General features: G+C 36.8%; 1 protein-coding gene across 13 annotated transcripts in view; it reads right to left on the bottom strand.

Moving 5' to 3' along the window:
• LOC109048357 (gephyrin) overlaps positions 1-27,337 on the bottom strand; it is a 79,280-nt gene that overhangs the window by 15,052 nt on the left and 36,891 nt on the right. For 2 of the 13 annotated variants that reach the window (XM_042742595.1, XM_042742599.1), the window contains exons 7-15: positions 21,887-22,159; positions 21,533-21,649; positions 18,763-18,894; positions 9,372-9,413; positions 8,076-8,150; positions 4,861-4,923; positions 2,405-2,447; positions 2,186-2,323; positions 502-657 (exon numbers count right to left, since the gene is read on the bottom strand). In XM_042742595.1, the coding sequence (XP_042598529.1) occupies positions 502-657; positions 2,186-2,323; positions 2,405-2,447; positions 4,861-4,923; positions 8,076-8,150; positions 9,372-9,413; positions 18,763-18,894; positions 21,533-21,649; positions 21,887-22,159 (1,039 nt within the window). The remainder of the gene's footprint in view (positions 1-501; positions 658-2,185; positions 2,324-2,404; positions 2,448-4,860; positions 4,924-8,075; positions 8,151-9,371; positions 9,414-18,762; positions 18,895-21,532; positions 21,650-21,886; positions 22,160-27,337) is intronic. The other 11 variants (XM_042742602.1, XM_042742604.1, XM_042742605.1 and 8 more) reach the window with 9 other exon arrangements.

The following is a 27,337-nucleotide window of genomic DNA, read 5'->3' as shown; positions in this document are numbered from 1 at the left end:
TTCCAGTGAATTACTTGTCTCTTATAAGCTGAATCCCAATTCGACATACTATCCGTAATAGTTTGCGCGTAAAAATATATATGTATTTGTCAAAAGACACTCAAATGGCATACTATATCTAATTGGATGGATCATTGAATGCAATGTAAGTGGATTTGTTTGCGATGGTTCACTAATGCAATATCAAGTTGCAATTTCCGTCCAAATTGTGTACCCGCCTACAATCGACAGCTAAATTTTTCCACTTTTCGTTCTTGACTTTGCATACAAGTATACAAACTGTGATTCAGCCATACTTATATCAGTCCTTAACATGAGGTTCTTTTTCTGCCCTCTCGTCAATGGTTGCAAACAACTCTCAGTCGCCCCCTGCTGGTCTGGAGGTGAAATGGCGCTGTGGCATGGATGAGTATTCCACACATTACTGGGGCCAGATGAGCATCGGGCATGCTCGAAGATGTGCGCTGGACATGAAGGTGCTGGGTAATGGTGCACACTGACCTGTGTAATACTTTGGGGTGTGGGTGGCACTGGCCAGGGCTCTCCTCTCTGCCTTTGCTTCGGCGCCAGTGCAGAGAGGAAGTTTCCGCCAACTTGAGCCACTCTGGCGCCAGATGCCTTTTCGTGCTGGAGGGGCCAAGTCACCTGCATTGGGCCCTGCCAGATGCATTGGGCACATTTAACTACCACATGAGCAATCCCACTATCCCCCACCACATGGACTGAAATTAATGCCCAGCTCACAGCCTGCGTCTTGGTGGCACAATTCACATCCACATGCAAGGGTGGCTGCCCTAAGTTAGTGATGGCCATGATAAACCAAATAAAAGCCATCAAAAAGAATAGCATGGACTGTGTCAGAGTGCCGACTATAAAGTAAATAAAAAACTATGGAATGTTATCTAGCCCTTGGAACTGGACCGCTCCTGATGTTCATGTGGATTGAGCAACTATGAGTAACTGAAAATCTTCCAGAGCTTTTCCCGAAATTCAAAAAGAAGTCCTTTAAGGTTAGATTCGCACGGAAACTGACCACAGGATCTGTCTTCGGATGATCAAAATGGCATCAAAGCTTCAGAGAACTCAGCGAGTTAAAAAACAACAGAAGATGGCTGGATGGAACGAGAGACCAGATTAAAGCTAGAAAGATGGAAAGACGATGGGGTGAAAGAAACAATGTACAGATGTGTGACAGATGAGGAGCTACAGGCATGGAAGATGAAAAAAGCAAAAGCTGAAAGGCTGCAAAGCAAAGAGCTTGGTGACTATATGCCTTCAGCACTTTCTGGCCTATATATACCACAGTCCAACAGCCAATGAAAACTCATTTTGGTACCATCAGAAGGACAGTACTTCATGTTAAAAGGATAGATCACAAAAAATCATCATTCATCCTTGTGTCTTTCAAAACCCGTATGACGTTCCTTTCATGTAGAACAAAAGGAGTTATTCAAGATAGCATGTGTCTTATATGTCCCTAAATCACGATATTCTTCACCATGTTCTTCACAAGTAGTCATATGGAGTATTTTTATGGTGTTTTATGGTTTTTCTTGTTCTTTTTTTATGGAAAGGAGTGGCGAGAAGAAAGAAAGAAAGTCTGTAAGAACATATTTGTAAGAACATAAGGGTGAATAAATGATGACAGTAATGCTGATTTTTGGGTGAATTATCCCTTTAAGGCCCATTCCCAAGTTGTCTGAATGAGTCTGCATTTTTAATACTAAAACATGCATGATTCTCTTGATTCTCATTAAATTCAGAGAAAAACAAAAATAGTGTTCATAGAATGATTTCTAAATTTAATACATTAATACTGTTCACGTTTGATTGTAGAGGACTCATTACTAAAGTTATTCAGCCATGAACAGACTCTTGTTAATATTTTGATTAATATTTAATAGTTTGATTAATATTAATGACAGCTGTAGGTCTATTAGGCTGAATTTACATTACAAGTCTTAATGCACAGATCCCATATTTTGACAAACCTTAATTTTGTTCCAGTTGTTCGCATTCACCAATAACTTGCCAAGATCAAGCTTTTTAAAATATTTTATAAAAATGTTATCATCAAGAACCTTTGACATCCCTAGTTTGTGAATATTTTTGTTCATGTGGTTTACCTTGGTGCAAACAGACCACTGGTCTAGTTTAGGTTGGTATTAGCAAACATGGGTCTTACCTCTGTAGTTGATGATTTCGGTACCCAGGACAGGAGTCATCTCCAGCACAGTGATGAAGGCCTTGTCCATAGAAGTGAGGGGAAACGGGGACATGCGGTGTCTCCGAGCTACCTTGGTGATATCCACTGCACTGTGACCTGAGACAAAGAGTGAGAATTTAAACACGCTCTTAAACACACACGCACAATCATCCCGATAATGCACAATCGGTCACCCACTTGCTCTCAGGATGTTCTCCTTGCTGCTGCATCGTGACTGCACCTACAGATATAGAGAGAGAGACAGAATGAGAGGGAATGAGGAAGAGAAAGAGAAAGGAATTGGGAAAAGAAAGACAAAAAGACATGAGTTAGAGCACAAAAGGAGCTCCATCCTCCGTCCAGGAGAGTTAGCATTCCACTGACAGGATTCATAAAGATCCGGATGATCATCTACACATTCAGACAAAACAACCAAAATAAACTAGCTTGAAAACAAACAAACTGAAAACAACATTTTCAGTCCTACTGCCATTATTATCATTATCATCATGGTCTTGACAAAATGCTGTAGCAATCTGGAAAGTGTTGTGTCTATTCTAGCATTCTAGCATACAAAACAACCCGATTCCAGACATAACAGACATTAAAGTCAACTTGAAACATTTTAATGCTGTAATGTGATGCATCTCAGAATGAATATTCATTTAGAAAGAAAAATGTAGGCATTTCATATCAAAATAGTGTTCCTTACAAAACAGTATTGTTTAGCTTGTGAAAACTGGGAATACCACTTTTTTTTTTTTAAGTAGTTTAAAACTTGCTTTTATCCATCATGAATTGACTGGTTCATGAAAAATTAGTATTATATACAGTCTTTCCCCTAGGATTAAGGCTTTGGGGGGATTTTTCTGGACTCCTTTTTAATGGTTTAATTTAATTGAATTAATAAAAAAGCATGTCTAATTAATTGAAATCATGAAACTTAAACAATTTAACATCAAATTATTAAAAGTTTAACAAATTAAATGTTTAGGGCCCTATGAAATGTTTTATTGTTTCTAACCTTGTGTTTTATTGTTACCGAATTCTGTGTTTTAGCATGTCTAATTATTTGAAAGCATAAAAACAAGTTTCATTTATTCTTACAATAGCCTTATGATTTTTTCCCCCTCAGAAATTCTGTGTTGTGTATTTAAATTTTTTAAGGCATAAAACATTCATTTAATTTATCTTTTAATTAATGAAAATTAAATACATTTTATTTTTTGGAAAACAAAGGGGATTTTTATATTTTATTTATATAAAACTAAACACTGAATAAATATTGTATGATTATGTCTTAAAAATAATGTTTTAATTTTAATAGTAGTAGCAGTAGCAGCCTATTACGTACATTTTACTGAACAACAGTAATATATTTCTGCCAAAATGTCTTCAAGTTAAACCAAACTTTTATTTTGACAGGTTGCCGTGAATACCTTTACATTTATGTGTGATATGAGGATAGTTTTATTCAAATGAAATGGTCAAATGCTCATGAAGTGACTCTCAGAGCAGTTTTGGAGATGTTGTTCATGTATTTATGTCCTCATTAGTGAGACAGCAGATGTTAATATCACCGGAAGTGTCTTGCCCGCTTCATTACGAGTAGTAAACAAAATCGGAGAATTCTTTATCTATAACAGTAACCTAAAACAATGTTAAAATTGACATCAGGATAAATCAGTTCAGAGGAAAAATAATAAAAAAAAAAATAATAATAAAAAAAAAAAACATTAATTATTAAAAAAAATAGATGCGTATAAAAATATATATAAAAAATTCTGATTTCATGTTGACTTTAACAGCTAGAAGCTCCATATTATTGAACACTATTCAAGCACTCCCTCCCATCCAGTTTCATTTTGACCCCTTTTAAGCTGAATGTCTTTCCAAATGAGCCATGAATGTTTTAAGATAATAATAATAATAGCAAATTTGATTATACATTCAGCTGTAACTGTGGAATCTACCAATACAAAGTATCATAAAGTATGGAGTTCCCTTAGGCCAAGAGTAATGGTATGAGAGGGCAATCAAATTCCATGCAAAAATACACATTGACTTGAGGCTATTGTGACAGAAGTTTATAGATATTAAGTCTTTGATTTACTGCATGAAAGCGTAAAAAACAGCCCTTTATGTGTCCTTCGTGCTAAGACGCAATGCCCCTGGCCTATAGGGGGAGACACACAAGCAAGTCCCAAATCCTTTCTACTCACGATCCAGTTACAACAGACTAGCACCAACACGACAAATCAATGATCGACACAGAGCAAAGAAAGACAGAGAGTTAGGAAAGGACAGGAAGTGGAAGAAAACGATGAGGCGCAGCTCACATACAGCAAACAGCAATAAAACACTGCATCTAAATGGAGGTAAAACTTAAAAGGAACAGAAAAACAGGAGAAAAAAAAAGATCTAAGAAACAGAACTCAATGTCCACAAGAGACTCCAGCACACCAAACGGCTAATAAAACAAAGAGAGCATTAGAAAGAGCGACGTCTACAGACAAGATAATGAGAGAGAAGGAGAGAAACAGAGACGAGCAGAGAGAACAAGAGTGTAAAGCAAGGAGTTTGGACTCCTGACGCAAAGCAGAGTTTGCGGACGGAAGCGGCTCCTTTTTTTTGCGTGGGTTGGGAATAGTTACTCGCGAGTCGAAGGTCCTATGGTTCCTGCGATCATCTTTGAGCCCCTCCAGCCTAGAGTGGAGCTTTGGCAATGAACAGAAACAAAAGGGTTTACAACAGACAGAAGCTTTGGGAGACCAAAAAAGAAAACCAAATTTCTGAGACAGCGCTCGCTCGGTTTACACACAACAAGCTGAGATGGCAACGAATGAGCACTGAGATGTGAAGAGAGATCTGACTGGGCGTCATTTGGTCCTAATGTTTAGGGGTGTGATGGGGGGGGGTGTTATGCCAGCCAGCCAGGAAGGTAGCACAGGTTAGCGAGGAAGAGGAGTGAGGTGAGGCACAATGTCACTCGCCACAGTTAGCGCCACATACTGCACTTCTGTTCCAGTGAAGTTTTAGAAGACACCCGAAAAAGACAGTGTTGGTAATACTGTGTGTCAGTGTGCTAATGGCCACCAGAGCAGGGTAGAGTTTGTATGTTACATTATTGCATTTAAGATCTGAGGGGACTGAATGAACTGCACACGTGGAATGGACATACTCTATGGGTGAATGAATGAATGAATGAATAACAAAGAAACCATATGGACAGATACACATTCAAATATCAGGGTTACCATACCAATTATTCTTAATTTAATGCTGTAGAAACATTATCTAATAATGGCATAATGTGAGTTTGTTAGTTGCACTTGTTTTCTTTCTATAAACTCTACTACTGAATGCATTAAAACAAAATTGTAACAAAAATGTAAGAAAATTTATAATTCAAGATACATTAAATTTATTGAAAGCCCTGTATATAATTTATGATTAATACCACATTATAATCATTTTTTATTTGATTAAAAGTTATTATTTAAATCCATCCAGATTATTTAAACCATAGACCTATAGGTTTATCATAGCAAATGAATGAACAATGAAGAAAACATTTTTAAATATCAGGCAATAAATATTAATAATTTATTTGAGACAATTAATGCATTTACCTAATTGTACTTTAAAGCTGTTTCAGTTTTATTTGTTTCCATAAGAAAAGCAATGAGTGCATTAAATCTGAAATGAACTATTTAAATAAAGTAAAATAAAATAAAATAAAACTGAGGCAATCAATTTTTTTTTAGGTTATTCATGTTAATTAAAAAATACCATAAGATGAACAATGATAAAATGTATTCTTAAAATAGTCCTGTTTATACATTTTGATTATCATAAGAGAATCATAGATTTAGATTTACCATAGAAAATAAATAAATAATAATGAAAACATAAAAACTGCTGCTAAAGGGCATATTAAAATATCAGGCCACAGCCCATGTTTTAGATACTGTTTTATAACTCCTTCAATCAGTTTCATTTGTTTTCTTTCCTTACGAAGATTAATGAATGCAATAAAACTGAACACACTTTTTTAAAATAAAATAAAATAAAATAAAATAAAATAATAAAATAAAATAAAATAAAATAAAATAAAATAAAATAAAATAAAATAAAATAAAATAAAATAAAATAAACCTAGTATTGCGTGTAACCAAAAAAAACAAAAATCGTTATCATTAGATTTAATACAACAACACAAACACACAGATCTAAGACTGGTAGTGTGCTGTTTACCAGCCATTTGTTTTTACCCAGTCCTGTAAGTAGGCAAGGAAAATTGTATATCCTTGGCACTTTTTATTCTTCCCCCTCCTCCTATTTGTACATCTAACCTCCTTTCATCAAACAACAGACTAAACGAGCTCAGAGTGGAGATGAGAGGTAACCAGTGATCACAGGAGGGGTTGAAGGAATGGACGGAGGCAATGAAAGCAATGCAGAGACGTCAGGTCTCTTTAAATCAGAGCCGGACCAAAGAACTCAGTGGACTGAAAACACACGCTCACAGACACGTCCTCACACACACAAGGGATGGGGAACCATGTGTCAGCATACAGGCAGATGAGAGTTAATCCCTGACCACTGAAATGAAGATGGAGTAATTGGGGAACAGCACTGGGGAATGAATTATTAACAAGTGAGTGTCAGGCCCAATTAGAGGAACTCCGCTCTGTGATTAACCAATCAGAAATGATAGATAAGAAAGTATGAGAACTAACAGCTGTAATGCTGGTGAGCCATTTTATTAGCTCAGAAAGAGGGATGAAGAGAAAAAGTGAGAAATAGGGGAAAAGGAGGCTCTTTTCCAAAACCTAGTGACCAAAACCAAGTCACTTTCAACACAAAAGATGCTCCAAAAGGTAGGGTGAATAATTATAAATCATAATAGTTGATATTAGATGATTGAAATCATTTATTGCAATAAATTTGGTAGATAACGTGATTAATATCAAATGTTGAACTTAATATCAAATGTTGAACTAAAAATGTATATTAAAATATCATGAGATGTTTTAAATATTAAGATTAACTAAATATTCATATTTTAACATAAGTAATTCACTAACCTAACTGTACAATGAGCATTTCTTCCATATTTTATTTAACATAAGTAATTCACTAACCTATTTAAAAATAAAAAAAAAAAAAAAAAAAAAAACAGTAGTATATTAGTTCCATTAAGTTAAGTGAACCCATAAAGGTATATTATAATATAATATATATATATATATATATATATATATATATATATATATATATATATATATATATATATATATATATATATATATAGTATTATATTATATAACCTTTATGGGTTCACTGTTTTTAAGGTAAGAAAACATGAATCTGAATTAAACTTGCATATAAAATTAGCTAAAAGAGTTCAATAATTATGTTGCCTTCTAAAATAACTTAATTTGGTCAAACTGTAAAAAAAGAATGCGGCAAACATAAAATTTACTGCGACATATTCTTGTGGGAAAAATGCATTTAAGATTGCTGAAAAGTCAAGAAAATTTTTTATTCTAAATATATTTAATACCAAAAGGTATTTACATTTTTTTTTATCTAATCAAAAATTTTTATTTGAGTCAAAGTGCCAAGTTAGTCAATTCTGTACTTGATAGACAACAAGGCAGCTGACTAGGTCTTGGAACAGAGCTAGAGAGAGAGACAGAGATTGTTTAAGACAAGAAGATAAAGCTATAACAAAACAACAAACTGCCCTGATGCTACATCAATAGGCAGTGGGCCACGTGCAACACTCTGAGGGAAGACTTTAGTGCATGTTTGTATGTGTGATTGACTGAGTGTTGATTTATGTGAAGATTAATCTGTTTACCTGGTCCAAGGTAGAGTACCTTGACTTGAGCGTGATGACCTCATCCAGGTGAGCCCTGAACTCTCTCCGTGAGGCCTGGAGGAAGCCACAGGACAGTAACTCACCTGATACAGCTTCCCCGTCAACAAATACACACACACACTTCACAATATACACTGTCACAAACACACACTCTAAGGATCGTCTAACACTGATATGAAAAATATGAAGGGGAATCAAGCGAAGTCATAACAGCAAAATAATCCCACTACTATGCAACCAAAGAGGAGCAAAGCAGCTGCACCGTGTCTCTGTGTGTTATGCTGACCTTTCACCTGACTTCCAAAAACAAAGGAGGCTTCCGTGGAGCACTTGGGATTTAATAAAAGCTCATTTCTGTAACCCCTCCAACTTTATGATACTGGAAGTGTTGCAAAAAAAGCCCATTTTATGAGAAATAAATGTTTTGAGGGAACAAGAGTTTGTTAGGTGGTCATTAAAGCTGCTGTAAGCAATTTAGCCATCATGCTAACTTGCGCCACCATCATCCATCCCTTCAAACACTCGTTCCAAGTGTCAATCTGATCAAACATTTCAAGAACAGGTCTTGATTTCACTCAAAAATTAAAAAAAATGAATAAATACATAAATACAAATATTTTCATTAACCCAATGTAAAAAAAATGTTTTTTATGTATTTATGAATATTTTTTGAATTTGTTAGTTTAAAAAAAATGTTTTTTCAGTATTTATGAATCATGCAAGCATTTGTTATAACAATAATGAGAATCAACTTTTAGAATAATAGGAAATAATAAGAACAATAACTTATAATATTAGAGTTTCAATTAATTTTAATATAATTAATTTTATAATTATAATTTATAATTATAAAATATGTATTATTATTCTTATTTATTAATATTATTCACACTATTTCTATTTGATTTTGGGCAGATGCAGTATTTCAAAATATTGCTTACAGCAGCTTTAAATGTTTAACTCAATTATGAAGAAAAAAAACTGCACATATTGTATGATGCTATGCATTTATCAAATTAATGATTCACTTCATCCTTATTTAGGACAGAAAAGTTCAGAATTCATGAGAAACTAATGAATTGAAGGACACACACAAACACACAAAACAAACTACAAGGCTTTTTTGGGGTTAAATAAATGAACCGATGAGACAGACTTGCTTTACAGGGATGAGTTGTGCACGTGTGAGGTGTGTGAGCAATGAGTGGCCGAGTCTCTGAGAGGGGCGTGGTTAGTCGCAGGGTGATGGACGGCGCTGTGTAAAACATGCTGTACCTCTGTGACACTACAAGTGGATGAACAGGAGGTGAGCCGGGCCTGGTGCAGGGAGAGAGGGAACAGGGAAGAGAGAGGGAGGGTTAACACTGCAGCCACAAGCAAGGAAAACATACAAACTGCATCCCCGTCATTACAGCGGATCACGGCCAAGTGTTGGCCAAAACAGGGAGAGAACACATTCAGGACACCAGGACGCAGCAACCTCACTGCCAGTTTGACAGCACACAACTGTACAAGTTTGTCAAGACCTTCAGAGAGAGTCTCTACAAACAGAAACATGCAACAAATTAATATATTATTTACTCCATAAAATCTAAATGCTGTCATTATTTACTCAACTGCATGTCATTCCAAACTTGTATGACTTTTTTTTTTTTCTGTAAAAGACAAAAGGAGAAATGTTGAAGAATGTGTTGGCTACTCTTTTCCATATTATGAAAGAGAATGAGCAATTTGTGGAGCTACAAAATGACCAGAGAGAGAAGCCATGGCAATGACTTAAGAATTTGTTTCCACAGCTAGACCACATTAATTGTTTGTAGGCCATGTGCAGTGTTTGAGAAGAAAAAGAAAAAAAAAATCCTGGACATGTTTTCATTTGATAATAAAGGTGGTGTGGAGGGTAAGATTTTCAGTAAATAACTACACTTTTGGTCTAAACTATTGCATTGTTTCAGAAGATTTGGAACATAACACAAATCATACGAATCACTTACATGATACTTTTACTGTGCTTTTGGTCATTTTACAGCTTGACAACCCCAATCCCAATTTACTTGCTATCAATTTACCATACAGAAAACGGGCAGTACATTCTGCAGCATTTCTCCTGTTGTGGCACATTGAAAGTAGAAAGTCTACTGTGTTTTAAACAATGTGAGAGTGAATAAATGATGGCAATTTTTATTTTTATATGAACTGTCCCTTTAACACATACATTTATATTTTTCATTTGTAAATCATTTGGATAAAAGCTAAATGACAATGTAATGTAAATGTAAATGGCTTTTCCTTGTTTAATCTACTCAGTTGACAGCTTCCTCCCTCCATTTAGAGCAACTAAACTGCTACAAAAGGTGATTCGGAAATCACAATGGTTATGGCATCACAACCATGATCTATTTAGCTGCACTAAAGTGGTTCTTAAATGATAATGGTTATTGTGTCATGACAATGATTAGCATATTATTTTTTTGCTGACATTGGTATGTGTCAGAACTGTGAATTAGGCTGTTCATTTCTAGCATATAGTTAGATTTTTTTTAAAATTTTTAAATTATCAAAATTTTAATGTTTATTTTAGTTACAAAAAAAGTCAATTAGTCTGGTATTTTTAAATTTATTTTAGTTATTTAAAAAGCCTGTTTAATTTCAACTGTTTTTGGTCGCTTTGATGTAAATGGATGGTCGAGATTTGATAAACAGATATTTTGAAATAAACAGCTGGTCGAGACTGTAATACACCGCTATTTGTCCTTGCTGTCTGACCTGTACACACACACACACACACACACACACATTTTGACATACACACACACCAGATGTAATACACCGCTACACACACACTTGCACCACACACACAGACACACACACACACACTCACAGACACACATACACACACTTACACTCTCACACACAGACAGACACACACACACACACACACACACACATTATTGAAAAAAAATTAAATGCAGAGGCACTGCCAGATTCAATATGTATCTCCTCCACAACTGTCACACAGCTGTCAGATTCAATGACAGGGCTGTGTAGTAATCGCCACAGCAAGCGTAAGGGCCTGTTCTCCCCTTCACCTGATCTTCAATCTCCTCTCCATTCATCAATCGAACAGAAAGAGGAGGAGGGGTGGAGTGGGCTCAGGGGCAAAGGGTCATTGGACCATCAGACAGAGTAAGCCTTGGTATGTCCCTCAAACCAGCACATGCAATCTAAACATGTCTGCAGTATGTATATACCTTAAAGTGCTTGCTTTCCTTTTCCACATCCAAATAATACCAGTTTTTTTAACTGAAAAACATCTGGGAAAAAACAGATACAGAAAAAAAATTAAACAAAAAAAACATTATTAACTAGATAGCAAAACATAACAGAAAAAAAGAAAGAAAGAAAAAACAATTGCCCCCTAAATCTAATAACTGGTTGGGCCACCCTTTGCAGCAACAACTGCAATCAAGTATTTGCGATAACTGGCAATGAGTCTTTCACATCGCTGTGAAGAATTTTTGTCCCACTCTTCTTTGCAGAATTGTTTTAATTCAGTCACATTGGAGGGTTTGAGCATGAATGGACTGTTTAAGGTCATGCCACAGCATCTCAATCAGATTTAAGTCCAGACTTTGACTTGGCCACTCCAATTTAGTTTTTCTTGAGCCATTCAGAGGTGGACTTGCTGGTGTGTTTGGCATCACTGTCTTGCTGCATAACCCAAGTGCGCTTGAGCTTAAGGTCACAAACTAATGACCGGACATTCTCCTTCAGGATTTTCTGATAGAGTGCAGAATTCATGGTTCCATCAATTATGGCGAGTCATCCAAGTCCTGAAGCTGCAAAGCAGGCCCAGACCATCACACTACCACCACCATGTTTGGTATGATCTTCTTTTTATGAAATGCTGTGTTGGTTTTACACCAGATGTAACGGGACACACACCTTCCAAAAAGTTCAACTTTTGACGCATCAGTCCACAGAATATTTACCAAAAAGTCTTGGGGATAATCAAGATATATTTTGGCAAATGTGAGACGAGCCTTTTTGTTCTTTTTTGTCAGCAGTGGCTTTTGCCTTGGAACTCTCCCATGGATGTCGTTTTTGCCCAGTCTCTTTCTTATTGTTGAATCATGAACACTGACCTTAATTGAGGCAAGTGAGGCCTGCAGGTCTTTAAATGTTGTTCTGGGTTCTTTTATGACCTCCTGGATGAGTCATTGTTGCGCTCTTGGAGTAATTTTGGTCGGCCGGCCACTCCTGGGAAGGTTCACCACTGTTCTAAGTTTTCTCCATTTGTGGATAATGGCTCAGATCGTGGTTCGCTGGAGTCCCAAAGCCTTAGAAATGGCTTTATAACCCTTTCCACACTTATACATGTCAATTTTGTTTCTCATCTGTTCTTGAATTTCTTTAGATCGCGGCATGATGTGTTGCTCTTTAAACATGCTTCACTTTGTCAGACAGGTTCTGGCAGTAATCATGCCTGGGTGTGGATAGTGAAATTTAACTCAGCTTTCTAAAATAATGTGGTTCATCACAGTTCATTCATGATTTAAAAGGAGGGGGCAATTAATTTTTACGTAGAGCCAGGTAGGTTTGGACAGCTTTTTTCCCTTAATAAAGGAAATAATCATTTAAAAACTGCATTCTGTATTTACGTGCATTATCTTTGTGTAATATTAAAATTTCTTTGATGATCTGAATCATTCAAGTGTGACAAATACGCAAAAAATAAAAAATAAAAAACAGGAAGGGGGCAAAAACCTTTACAATGCATTATACATGTAAATATTTTCAAAATATATGCTGTACGTGTGTGTATTTATTTATATATATATATATATATATATATATATATATATTTTTTTATTATGTACTTTTATATGGGATGCAATTAATCGCGATTAATCATTTGACAGCACTAGTTTGTATTCAACAAACCAACATAAAATTGTTAAAAATCACAAACAATTTGATTGATATTATTTTTACCCTAAATATACCAAATTGTTTAGCATCTGAACAGAGTAACAATAAAAGGACCTGGCCCCCAAAAACCAAACAAACAAAAATACAATCACAGTACAATATTTCCTTCTAGTGAGTCTATAATGAGTTAATAAGAAACAGTTTTATTTTAAGATCCTATCATGCATGTTTTTCTTGCCCTGTGTAGGTGAAAGACGTGACTGTAATTCAGTATAAACACCGCTGTTTAATTACAGGTTCTTTTTTCTTTTTTTGTCTCCTCCATATCTGTCCGTTGCTGAAAGCCCCCCAGGCGGTACCCTTAGCCAACCCTACCCCGCAAGCACACACCAGTGAACACACCACACACTTGCCTCAGTGAACACACAACACACACACTGTCCTCCGAGCAGCCACACAACTCCAGCCACTGAAGCACAGGGTGAGCTTCAGTATGAATCTCTCTGTCTATATCTCATACTGCTGTTATCTCGTATTATACCTCACACACGGTAGGAATCAAGTGGAATGATCCCACCATGATACCAGTGTCACAAAGCACTATACAGTATACTGCTGTTCTTATCATATGTCACACACTGTGGGTCAATCTACAATAAGTGTTGCAAACTACATTAAATGCAAACAATAACATTAGAATAGAATAGAATAGAATAGAATAGAATAGAATAGAATAGAATAGAATAGAATAGAATAGAATAGAATAGAGAGAACAACCAAGTACTGTTGTTTAATTCAGCCATATTGAATTCAATCATTCTTATCCCCAGGTCAAATTAAATTAACTTAACTCTTTCGCTAGTGCTGCTGTCTTTGCTATATTTTGAGGCTAAGTACTTGAAATGCCACAAAGGACGTTGTTGGAAATATTGAAATCACTGTATTAATTATTGAAACATTCCATTCACAGCATCGGTTATGAATCTTAAAGCTCCCGTCCTGAATTCTGATTGGTCAATATATTCCAGCTGTGCTAAAATACATTATATAGTTACAGCACCTATAGACGCCATCTATTAATATTTGTTTACATGTCAAAGACAATATAATCTGGCAGATATATTTGAATGTTTGCACATCCAAAAAAAGTTTTTGTTTATATAATATATGTGTGTATACTGTGTATATTTATTATTTATATATAGACACACACATACAGTATATATTTTGAAAATATTTACATGTATATATTTATATTCATATAATTTATTATATATATAAATATATTTAATATATAAACTTTTTTATATACATGCATGTGTGTGTATTTATATATACATAATAAAAACACACACATATATTATGTTCACAAAAACTTATATTATATTATATTGTGTAGTACTATTATTTAAATCCAAATTATGAAATGCCTGTTGTTAACTCATAAGAATACTGTATCCCCATAATGAAACACTTAAAGTGTGTAAAATAACACAGATCCCCCCTCTAAACACAAACACACACTATGGACACGAGTGCACAAGCACACAACAACAACACCACCACAAAGACATGCACTTGCACAACATGCAACACGCAAAATAAGCTACAGAATGAGACAAACATGAATGCACAAGTCATGAACAAAACAACATGATTCTCCCTGTAAGCACCTGCACCTGGAGATGTGAAACAGCACTGAAACTACATCAACCACATCTCCAAACACTGGCACCTAATGGAGCCTCCATTCAGAAAAGCCACAGTATTACTACATCAGACCACTGCAGCTGTTATGAAACCAAGTGGCTGCTCTGTACACCGTAGATCATGCACCCTGAAATCCTCTTGCCCCACCGATCCCCCCTGGAGTCTATGTGAAGCCCTACCAATCTACACCCCTCACACACACACACACACACATCCAAAACAGACACGTGTAGAACAAAACAGAGTGACGCATCAGAGCGGAGAAAGACTGCGCTTACCATGCTTTATCCCGACACACAGAAGAATGCCGCACGTCTCCCGTGCACACACTGACACACACGCACACACACACATAACACGCATGAAGCCAGAGAGAGTGTAGGAGGGGAGAAAGAGGTGGAGTGAGACAGCATGCAAAGCGGAGGATGAGTAAAATCCCCACTGGGATCTAAATTTGGAGGAAGTGCAACCACAGATTTGAGGGATAGACAGCGTAACAGGGTTGATGGCTGTGTGTGCGGGTACAGAGTGTGTTTTCTGAAATCAGATCGGCTCAGGCGAGGCATCTGAGTGGGTTAAGTGAGGTAAAGAGAGAGAGTGTAAAAACTTATTATGCATTATTACCTCTGCGTTTAGTGCGCACGGAGAGCTCACAGCCAAACGGGGTCTTATGTAACAGCTGGACGTTGTGCTGCAGGGAATGCAGTGAGCATATATGTGTGTGTGTGTGTGTCTGTGTGTGTGTGTTGCCTTTGGTCATCTTGGATGATGTATGCTAGGGAAAGGTTTTTAATCACAAGCTCTTTTCACACTGCACACAAATCCAATTTCGTTTCACATGCAATATTTGGGCCAGATTGATATTTTGATGAAATGCGATTCATTTGTTTCTGACGGTCAAGATTCAGCATTTAGCATCATTTTAGTGTCAGCAGGATTTTAAAAGTCTTTCTCATACAACAAGCTGTCAATGTGGAAAGAGAAGACGGGAAAACTGGAATTTAGCCTCTGCTGTCTACCACGCCATTTTGCTGACCAGAACATAAGCGACATTTTACGCATTCATGCATATATTTTTCCAGAACTGCTGATTCGGTCACTAAATAGTGAATATCACACAGTTTATTATGTAAGGAAAGAGTCAACAAAAAGAACAGTATTCAGACACAGTTCCAGACAATATTGTGTACATTATGTATGACGTTACACATATTAACCTTCAAAAAAAATTGGGGTTGGAAAAATATTTAATGTTTTTTTATTTATGTCTCTTATTCTCATCAAGGCTGCAAGTATTTAATCAAACTACAGTAAAAACAGTAATATTGTGAAATATTATTACAATTTAAAAGTTGTTCTCTTTTATTATATTTTAAGAAGTAATTTATTTATTTGTATTCATTTACTCCAGTCTTCAGTGTCACATGATCCTTTAGAAATCATTCAAATATACTGATTTGGTGCTCATGAAACCTTTCTTATTATTATCCATGTAACATATTACATTAAAACATATTTTTGTGGAAACAGTGATACATTTTTGAGGATTTTTTGATGAATACGAAGGTCAAAAGATATTTTTTTTTGTGCAAAACAGTTTTTTTTTTCAGGATTTGTTGATGAACACTGGAAGCAGCAATTATTTGAAATAGAAATATTTTCTCACATAAAAAATAAAATAAAAATAATAAATGATATCCAATCTAAAACTTCAGACTTTGGATTTTTTTTCCTGTTCAGACAAAAAGAAAACAAATTGCAACAAAGCCTAAGAACTGTCTCCTATTTCTCCTTCTTCTTCATTTGCTTACTCTTTCTCTTCTTCCATTTCCACTGGTGTTCACAGGTGAAGCATTGGCCCATAAGCCACTAACTAAACTTTGATTGGCACCTCAAGTGCCTAATCTTGGAAAATGACTAGTTATAGAAAGTCCAATTCTGTATTTTATGTAAACACAGTATATGCATTTCCTATACAGTATAACCGCAAGATACCTGCAAGATTTAAATAACTTTAAAGTTTTTTATTTTATTTTTATTTTTTTACAAGGTAGCGACAGATCTTTTCTAAGATTGAGTTATGACTTTTTGTTTTTTAAAAATTACAAAGTTAAATGTATTTTAAAAAAGAAGAAAAAAAATTGCATGAATGAATTGTTCACAGTAAGATCAATAACATGCATTAAGAAAACAGGTTCTCATTATATTTCAACTTTAAAATGAAATTTTCAACAACATAAATTTGGCTCTTTTTATGTGGGCCCTACCACAGTCTCTCTCTCTCTCTCTCTCTCTCTCTCTCTCTCAGACACACACACACAATATTTCCACCGCATATAAATTCCCCACACATTTGTGAACCTGCAATGACTATTTTATCAGGCCTTTGAATTCCGAGATGCTTAATGTGATAGGTGCACCGTTCAACAGCACACACACACACACCTCAGCATGTTCTTTACTGTATGTAGCCTCTAACTGTTAAGTGCCACCTGACACCCTTGTTTAGCAACTAAAGCCAAACTGCCAGACACTTGTCAAAAAAACAGCAGTCAGCAGAATTCAAACCCAGCCTGAGGTCAAAGCTGAAGCTTAGAGCACTTTGCTGGAATTCTGCTTATTACAGGCATTTCACATGCATCCTAGAAAAAAAATAATTAAAAAGAGGTCTAAACATTTCCATTATACACTTCAAGTACTTGGTGACATCTGCTTTCCAAAGTCTGACACTGAGACACAAATACTGTGATCTGCTAAAGGAAAACACAGTTGTAATACACACTGTGTTCACTAGAGGGAGACTGAAAAGCTGGTGAAGCACCATTATCACTTATTCACAGCTTTTTGACAGCTTTCACACACACATATGACCTTCTCATGAACTAAACAGACACTCGATTGGTCCAGACCGAATTTTGCACTTAATGTGTTTTTTGATTATGTTATTGTCTGTCAATGGTGTCCACAAATGTGCAGGGTGTCTTGTCTGTCATTTTGTGATTCAAACAGTACTATTAAACAGTATTCTGTCACCAATGCTGTTTTTGACAGGGCCAGCATCATCAGGGCCACAACTCACAGCACACATTTATACCAAGACACTTCCACAAAAAACTGAGGAAACAGTTGAGAAAGAGCTGAAACTAAGGAATCTTACTATCACACACTCAACTACAAAATGTAACTTGTTATAAACAGCACAAAAGAATGACTCCATTCAGTAAACGACTTGGTCGGCTACACCAATAGCACTTTTGAGTCAAAAATTGAGATGGAAGTCATGATAATGTATGACTAAATACTAAATGGCTGACACAATGTGAGTTACTCCACCCCAAAATGAAAATCTTGTCATTAATTACTCACCCTCATGTCGTTCCAAACCCGTAAGGCCTCTGTTCATCTTCGGAACACAAATTAAGATATTTTTGATCGGTAAAATAATCCATGTGACATCAGGGGTTCAACTGTAATTTTACGAAGCTACAAGAATACAAATTATGATATTTTTGATCGGTAAAATAATCCATATTACAATCGTCTCGTCTCCTCTGCGACACCGTAGTGCAATTGAAGAGTATCGACTGAACGCTGTTCTGTGTCTGCCGCACAACACGGATACGTTTTCTATGCTTATTTACGCTTTGATTTCAACGAAAACAGCAAAAAGAACATCCAAAATTGCTCCTGAACTACTTAAAGTAAAAAGTTATGAATTAATAGACCCTCGTAGCGTTCGTCTAATCACACTGTTGGATCTAAAACAACAAACTGTTAACTGCTACAGGAGGAAAATCAATTTGGCCGAACTTCAAATTCAGCCAGTGAAGAGTTCCCGCCTCTCTTCTCACACGGCCCAATCAGTAGAGTCACTGCTATCTGGAATGCAAAGCAGTGTGTCAAGCAGCCAATGAGGTGGCAGCAGATGAGGATCCAGCCATGGAGGATACGGAGTGCATGAAGGAAAAGAAAGCTGAGGGGAGAAGGAATGGTGTGAATCAAGGGAGAAGGGGCGGAGTCTTACTTTGGGGGTGGGGCAGGAGGCAGTGGAGAGGCGGGACTGCTGAGCACAAGGAGACTCCGAGGGCGTGGTGCTGAGAGAGGCGGTGTCCCGCGGCAAAACCTGCACGCCTCGTGAAATGATGGACTCTGGTATCTGTAGACAGAAGACAGGGACAGTCAGATTTAGTTAAAAAACTGGCAATAATCAGTAAGAGTGTTTTTTCTATAATTAATACTTTTATTCAGCAAGAATACATTGAAAGTAACAGTAAATACATTTGTAATTTTACAAAAGATTTGTATTTCAAAGAATCACAGTTTCCACAAAAATATTAAGCAGCACAACTGTCAACACTGATAATAAAACTGTTTCTTGAGCACCAGATCAGTTTATTAGAATGATTTCTGAAGGATCATGTGACACTGAAGACTGGAGTAATGACTGCTGAAAATTCAGCTTTTCTATTTTACAATATTGATGTTTTTATTGTATTTTTATCAAATAAATGCACCCTAGGTGAGCATAAGAGACATATACTGCTGTTCAAAGGTCTGGGGTTAGTAAGATTTTTAATCTTTTTTTCATTGGAGTTTCTTATGTTCATCAAGGCTGTATTTATTTGATTAAAAAAAAAACAGTAATACTGTGAAATTTTATTGCAATTTGTAATATTGGTTTCCTATTTTAATATACTTTAAATATAATTTATTTCTGTGACACAGCACTGCATTTTCATCAGCCATTACTCCAGTCTTCAGTGGCACATGATCTTTCAGATATCATTCTAATATGCTGATTTATTATCAGTGTTGAATCTGTTGTGCTGCTTAATATTTTTTGGAACCTGTGATACTTTTTCTTTTATTCTTTGATGAATAAAAAGTTAAAAAGAATAGCATTTATTCAAAATAAAACTATTTTTATCCATTTAACACATCCTTGCTGAATAATTCTTAAAAAAAATACTGAGTGTAAAATTTTGAATAGTAATGTATATTATAACACAAAATTCATATTTTGAATAAACACTGTTCTTTTTAACTGTTTATTTATCAAAGAATCCTGAAAAAAAGTATCACAGGTCCCCCCCAAAAAATTAAGCAGCACAACTGTTTCCGACATTGATTATCAATCAGCAGATCAGAATGATTTCTGAAGGATCGTGTGACAGTGAAGACTGGAGTAATGATACTGAAAATTCAGCTTTGCTTCACAGGAATCTAAACATCTAAACAGAGTGATAGTTGTTACTTTATTCAGACAAATCTCGCTGCTTTTGATCCAGCAGGCGAGTCTTCGTGCAGTAACAAACTGCAGCTATGCTGTCTGGGAGAACTGTGCTGGGATTAAGCGGGAGTCTGATGGGCAGAAGGGCGAAGAGCAAAGAGCGCAGGGATCTTCCATAGGAACGCTGGGGCTTAACGGAGCACTAATTAACACTGGAGCTAAATCAAGGCCTCACAGGAAAGAGCAGCTCCACGAGCGATTTAATTACCCAGCGCAGAAGCTAACCCTGCGCTAATAATAGCACTCAACTCAACCTCTGCCTTCCCATGAGACTCGAGCTACGAGCGATCCCTGTGGAGAACATAGTAATGCCAACCTGCATGACCCCATTATAATTACTATATAAAGACAGCTAATACTGGATATATACTCAATCCTCTGTTATCAGAGAAAAAAAAAACTTTACAAGACCTGGCAAGGCTGAAGAACAAGACAAATATTGCTTGCTAGAGTATAAACTGATGCAACGCACAATAGCAAGCTAAAGAAAGAAAGTAAGTCATGCTTGTCCATGTTGTGGGTGGTTGCCAGGGTGTTATTTATTGGCAAAGTCACAAAAGCTACAGTAGGCCTGGAGGTGCCAAGTCTTGGTCAGTAGATATGGCTTTTATGTATACTCATTTTGTGTAACATTCAGAATAACGAAGATTCCAATTTTGTTTTTCTGTAAATGAAATAAATTTTGGATTTTTTTTTTTATTGTATAATCGAATTATATAATGTTAAATTATATGAATGTTACATTCTGGTTTGCTGAACATTAAATTATTCTTAAATAATATTACAAGTGATGGTACAGCTTTATGCACAATTGATATTAAAGAATTAACACAAAAGTTAACCAATATATAATAGATTAGCAGTATAAAGTCAAAAAGCTAGACCTAGAGGTGTCAGTTTTATGTTACAGTATTCCGTCTCTAAAAATTAAATGCAAGTCTAAGGGGCTGTTCACATAGAATGTGTTTTTCCATTCCAATGCATTAATTTCCATAGTTTTACTATGTAAACACACATTACACACAGTTATACTCGCGTGTTTTGAAGTGTCTCGCACATTACCATTACAAATTTTTAAAACATTGTGTCAAGTTAAAAGAATTTAAACTTTTACACTGTGGACCAATCAGAAGACTCCGGAGGCAGGGCAAGCATTGCGAGCTTTTGTTCACAGTAGCAAATTAGCATGGCAACTGTTTTATTTGATGGTAACATTTTAGAGGAAGCATTCCACGCTGAGTTTGTTTTAAAACCTGTGCGATACATCTCATGTTTTTAGACGCAACAATGCGTTCTGTGTGAACGGCTCCTAAGGGATTTTTTTTTTTTTTTTTTTTTTTTTGCTGTTTTGTTGTCAAACAAAAATAGTAGTGAGCAAATAAAACAAAAATAACTTACGATAACACTTCATTTGTCTGATTGGTTGGCTTTGAAACTGGATGTTCAAAATGGCCAATGGAATAGCAGGAGAGGTGAATGTGGATGGAAAGTGGGTGTGGCTTACCGTATCGCTGCAGGAGCAGGTGAAATGGGAGGGAATGGAGGTGGATGGGATGAAGCCACTCAAAGGCTGTCCACCTTTCGCCATGACAACAGCATGGCTGGGACGAGACTTCATGCTCTGATGATGAACATGAGATGCATAAACATGACAAGAGACTTGACACGTGCACACACAAACACAAAAGATGATTCAATGAAACATCAAGGGCAAAAGACAATGATAGAGAGACTTAAAGGGGCAGAGTGGCATCTTTTTAATGTCAAAATACTTTCTCCTATTCCAGTTTTGTTAGGAAAACATGAAATATCATGAAATTACATAATAATAATTATTATTATTAATAGTGAAGCTCACCTTAGCAGCAATAGCAGCTGCTGTGATGTGAGAGGAGCCGCTGTCCTCTGTGGACGCCACACCACTGTCCTTCTTCTCCTCGTCCTCTTCCTCACACTGCACACCCTTGTCTTCTGTCTGCTTGTGTGGGCTGGTGGTGGGTGGAGGGGAAAGGGGTGGTGGAGGGGACGGCAGGTCCTCTAGAGCGTCGTGTACCTCCTTCACCTTTACTATGGCATCCCGCAGCAGGTCTATGGCATGCGGCAGAGCAGGCAGGATGAACTGGAAGCACTCCTGAGAAAAGACAAAGATGCAGAAGAAGCAAGTGAAAGAATGAAAAAGCGAAAATATCTTTTATATATGCTCAAACTCAATTCTACAGAGACATAATCATGACAAGTTTAGAAAAAAATCATATTTTTATTTATATTTATCATGAGTATTACACTGTTAGCTTAGTAACAAGCAGCCTTAAATGGCAGTTACTATTAGGCAGTAAAAAGCTTTCTCTTTTCTGGAAAAGAGCCAGTAATTCAAAACGAAACTAAACTAAACTAAACTAAACTAAACTAAACTAAACTAAACTAAACTAAACTAAACTAAACTAAACTAAATGCAACACAACAAAACACAACACCAAAACAAAATAAAACAAGACAGCAAAACACAACACAACACAAAACATAAAAGCAAAACAAAACAAAACAAAACAAAAAACAACAAAACAAAAAACAAGACAGCAAAAAACAAAAAAACAAAATAAAACAAGATAGCAAAACACAAAATAAAAAGCAAATAGGCAAACAATTTTAAATAAAATAAATTCTCATTTTATTATATTGTATCATGTAAAATCATTTTGTGTAACATTAAGTATAATGAACAAAATATAATTTTAACAATCACAAAAATAACACTTGCATGTTGCATGTATGGCATAATGAAATTACATACTGTTAAATTATATAAATGTTATTGTGTGGTTTGCTGAAAATGTATGGCATAATGAAATTACATAAAAAATCAACACACATGCTAATATAAAAAAGTTATAGTGTGGTTTGCTGAAAACTTTCCTGACTGTAGTAGTATTTTTTCATTTATTTTATACAACATTTAATTTGACAGATTCTGGTGCTTAAATAATATCTAATCTGGGATTTAAAAAAAAAACCTAATTAATCTGTTGTACCTCCTCAGAGTTCAACTTTCTCTAGCTCCTCAAGCTTCGAGTCTACCGTTTAGCAGTAATGTGAGGTCTTTACGGCATAAATCTCTCTTGTTCTCCTCCAACGTAACAGGCCACTATCTATCCGAATCCCCTAATAGGATGACATACAGGCCAACTTATTGACACTAACTTAATGGAATTTCTAATACGGTTGGACATCCTCCATTTTGAGCGGCTGAAGTCCGATAAGGACACAGCGTGTGAACTTAACACAGGTGGCCAAACTCGATTGCTCTTAAACCGCATTTCTTAAGCACTTCTGACAAGAGACATTAATAATAATGAAGGAAAGGATGGCAGCGGGGATGGAGACTGGTCCAGGGAGGGTTGATGCAGTGGAGTGTTCCCCCCCGCAGGTCTGATGTGGTTGCATCTCTCCGTTTTGGTGACTCAGAGTTAAAACGAAGATTAATGTGTGGAGACATCAGAAGTCCATAGGCTACTTCATGTCCTCTTGGTGCATGTAGGGATGGTCTATTTTTGTCTTCCCGGTGCAAGGTGAGGCACATGTGTGTGCGCTGACGCTCCAGATCAGTGTGTGCTGCTCTGTAGAAATAATGGCACCTGAGCTCAAAGAAAGAGTGATGGGCAACTCAGACATGCTGACCAGACAGGAACATGCCAATATTGGATGTGTGATGTGAAGCCACATCACTGTAAAAGCAGATGGACATATTTCAAGTCCAGTTTCATCGAGAAAACGGTAGAATACAATGTAGCCCTTTTTCAGATACAGTATAAGGGATTACAAATCATTTTTCCTCTAGTTGCTTGGTTTCTATTTCGTTGTGTTCAACAGATCAAAGTGCAATGCAGCTAATGAATCTAACTTAAGAGGAATCTTTGATGTGTGTTCAAATCTAGCAGATCAAAGTGCAATGCAGCTAATGAATCTAACTTAAGAGGAATCTTTGATTTGTCACATTAAAGCTGTTTTGAAAACATCTTACATTTTTACAAAAACAAAATAAAAGCCATTTTGGTAACGTTTGACAATTTTTACCAAAAAAGGTCCTTAGTGACCTTAACTACTATGTACTTACATTTAAATGAATCATTTGGTACAATGCATTTATTAAGTACAAGAAAAAAAGAAAGAAAGAAATCCATTATGAAAAATACAAATGATTATTACATTCTAAACAAAGAAAACTAGCGTATTTTTTCAATTAATTGTTTTCAATGAGAGCACTGCGTTTTTTTTTTTAAAACGTCATGAGCGTGACGAGGCGCTGAGCATTTTCTTCCACTTAGCATTTTGCGATCAGCATTTTTTTGTTTTTTTTTTTTTTTTTTGGCACAGAGAGTTGAAGAATGTTCAATTTTGGGTACAATGCAGAACTCAGCCGTCCAATCACAGTGGAGGATGGGTGGGACAAATTCCACACGCCAACCGCCACATCCTCCTTGACGACAACAAGAAGCACAACAACAGAACAAAATTATTTTTAAACAAGGACCAGAGCAAGTACTTTATATTCATAAATAAACTATCTGTGAAACCAGATCCAGAATCAGTTACACTTCCACAGATATTCTGTATAATAACAGCCAAAGCATCTCAACTGAAAAAAAAAAAAAAAAAAAAATTAAAACCTCTGTGTCTTAAGCCCCGTTCACACAAAGAACTATAACTATAAAGACAAAGATATTAGCGTCCACACCAGTGGACGATATCGTCTGTTTATTCTATGCACACGTTTGTCTGCCACTTTGAATTCTCGAGCTTGTTATATTAGGATGGATTCTTATTGGGTGTCAAAGTTATCATTTATCAGCTGGAAAAAAAATCTTTCTGAAAGTGATTCCAACAATATTGTTTCTCTGTGCCTTTATCGTTGTAGTTGTGTGGACTCTGCTATTCTTTAATACTGAGAATGATTTTAGAACTATATCTTTATCAATATCTTTATAGTTATCGTTCTCGGTGTGAATGGGGCTGAAGAATCGCTCTCAAGCACTCACAGCTGGACATTTTCAGTACAGCGCCTGTCGTTTTCAACTGGCTAAAAATGCTTTGGTGGACACACAGATTTATTGGTGGAGACCGTTTTTTGTAATCATTGGTAATTTAGTTTTTCACCCAGAATTCCGCTGTTAAACACGACTATTTATCAAATAAGTTGAAACAATGTCTTAATTGCTTAACAACTAAGGCTACGCCCACACAAGCCAGAGCTTTCCCTATCCAATCTCTTTTTTTTAATCTCTCCCAAAATGCCGGATATGTGTGGACAAAACGCCTATACGATACAAAATGTTTGCGTTATACAGCGAAACGCATCTCGCGTGGACGGGGCTTAAGACAGTAGGCCTGTCTTTAAAGGTTTCTAAGTTAAAACAATGTCCCTATGGAGAAAAGAAATGGGGTTTTTACATCAAGACATTTGAGACATGATAAGTAAATTATGTAATTTCTAACAACCCCACAATTTGTCAAATTAAAGTGGGAAAATGTGATTAATCACGTGTATTTAGAATACATAAAATGCTAGCTACATTAGCTAAATTAGCAATACAATTGAATCAGCCATTTTTCTTTAATCACATAATTCTGCTAAACCTTGTGCATCAGTGTAGTTGTGGTAGAAACATTTAGGACTTTAGGAAAGTGCCCAAGGTTGAAGAAACACCCATTGTATTTATTTTAGCAATTCATGGCCCTTTGAGGATTGTGTTCGTGTGTTACCAGGTGAAATTCTACTGCAAACTGAAACACTGGGTAAATACATCCCATTTTCTCAGATGTGCTGTGGTCCTGTTTCATATTCACTCAGTTTACTTTAATGTTAATAATTTGCCTATATCAAAACTCTCACTGCGATCTAAAGGTTTTGCAGAATCTCTCTATGGATCAGAGTTTTTCTGAAACTGTGGCATTGTAGCCTGGGTCTGTCTCCTTTTTAAAAGCAAGAAGGGCAAACTGAGTCCAGAAGAGAGTATCTGTCATAGAGGAGGAGCCGGGGCTGTGAGGAGGCTGCTTTTATAAGTCGTGGAAGTAAGATGGAGGGATGCTGGGGGAGGGAGGAAAGGAGAGGAGGAGTGCTGTAGCTGAGCTGGACTGAGCATAAAGGGGTTCTTCAAAGTTGAATCCCCTTATCGGTTCAGCTTCTGGACTTCAAAGCGGCAGTGACAGCGGAGTGCTCCGTGGCTGGGGCTGATGGGTAATGGAGATTAATACCACGGCCCTATCAGCGGAGCTTCATGGGAAGGAGCTGTAATAGGATTGGCCATAATGTTAACACGGTAAACGAGGGTAAACGTATATGTGAGAGGTGATGGAAGGGGAGGGGTGGATCCTCATTTGATAATTTTTGTCATTGATTATTCATCCTTATACATAAATATGTGTTTTTCCATGGAACAGATTTTTTAACCAAAGCAATTCTGAAGTATGTATTTGTACTGTAATTTATATTTAATAAAAATCTATTTTTCTGTATGTATTTTTACATATATATATATATACACACATATATATATATATATATATATATATATATATATATATATATATATATATATATATATATATCTATATATATATATATATATAAGACGAGTCAGCTGCCTCCTCCCTGATAATCACCGGCACCCCATCCTAAATCGCCGCCCTTCACCAGGCTCCCGATAGGAGTGGGTGTGGGAGAGAGGAGGGGCGCTGGACGAGTCAGGGCTGGCGGCGTGTGATGGGGCACACCTGAAGGAAATGGAGCCTCATCACCGCCGCTGTTTTAAAAAGCCAACGCGCCTCTCCTCGGGAGACCGGTCTCTTCCCCGTGCATGCACACTGGTGTCCTCGTGGGTCCAGGAAGGGTGCGTTGAGGGATTCCAGCGCCACACGGAGACGTGAGCTGCCGGACCCGCGGTCCGGATGAGGACCGCACCCGTTTACACGGCCATCAGGCCAGAATGCCAGGCCGTCCATCCCCTGCAGGTGCCGCGGCCAACGAGAAGGATGCGGCCGCTAGAAGGAGCCGCCGCCCCTCGCGCCCCGGACCCAAGAGGGGAGCGCGTGCGGCCACCGGACTCCGCCCCTTACCTGGACCCTTCCCTCCGTGAACACTGCCAGACCCCCACGAACCCCGCAGCACGACGAGGACACCAGATTCCCTGTTGTTTTGGACACTGTTCCCCTTTTGGACACTTTATTCCCTCTCTTTTTGGTTTTTTCTGTTAAATAAAAACCTCTCCGAGGCCTGACGCCACGCCCACTGTGTCTGTCGTTGGCTCGTCCCGTC

This window comes from Cyprinus carpio, chromosome B17, assembly GCF_018340385.1.
Source record: "Cyprinus carpio isolate SPL01 chromosome B17, ASM1834038v1, whole genome shotgun sequence".
NCBI classification, from domain to species: domain Eukaryota; kingdom Metazoa; phylum Chordata; class Actinopteri; order Cypriniformes; family Cyprinidae; genus Cyprinus; species Cyprinus carpio.
This window is presented reverse-complemented; position numbering and strand designations above follow the sequence as displayed.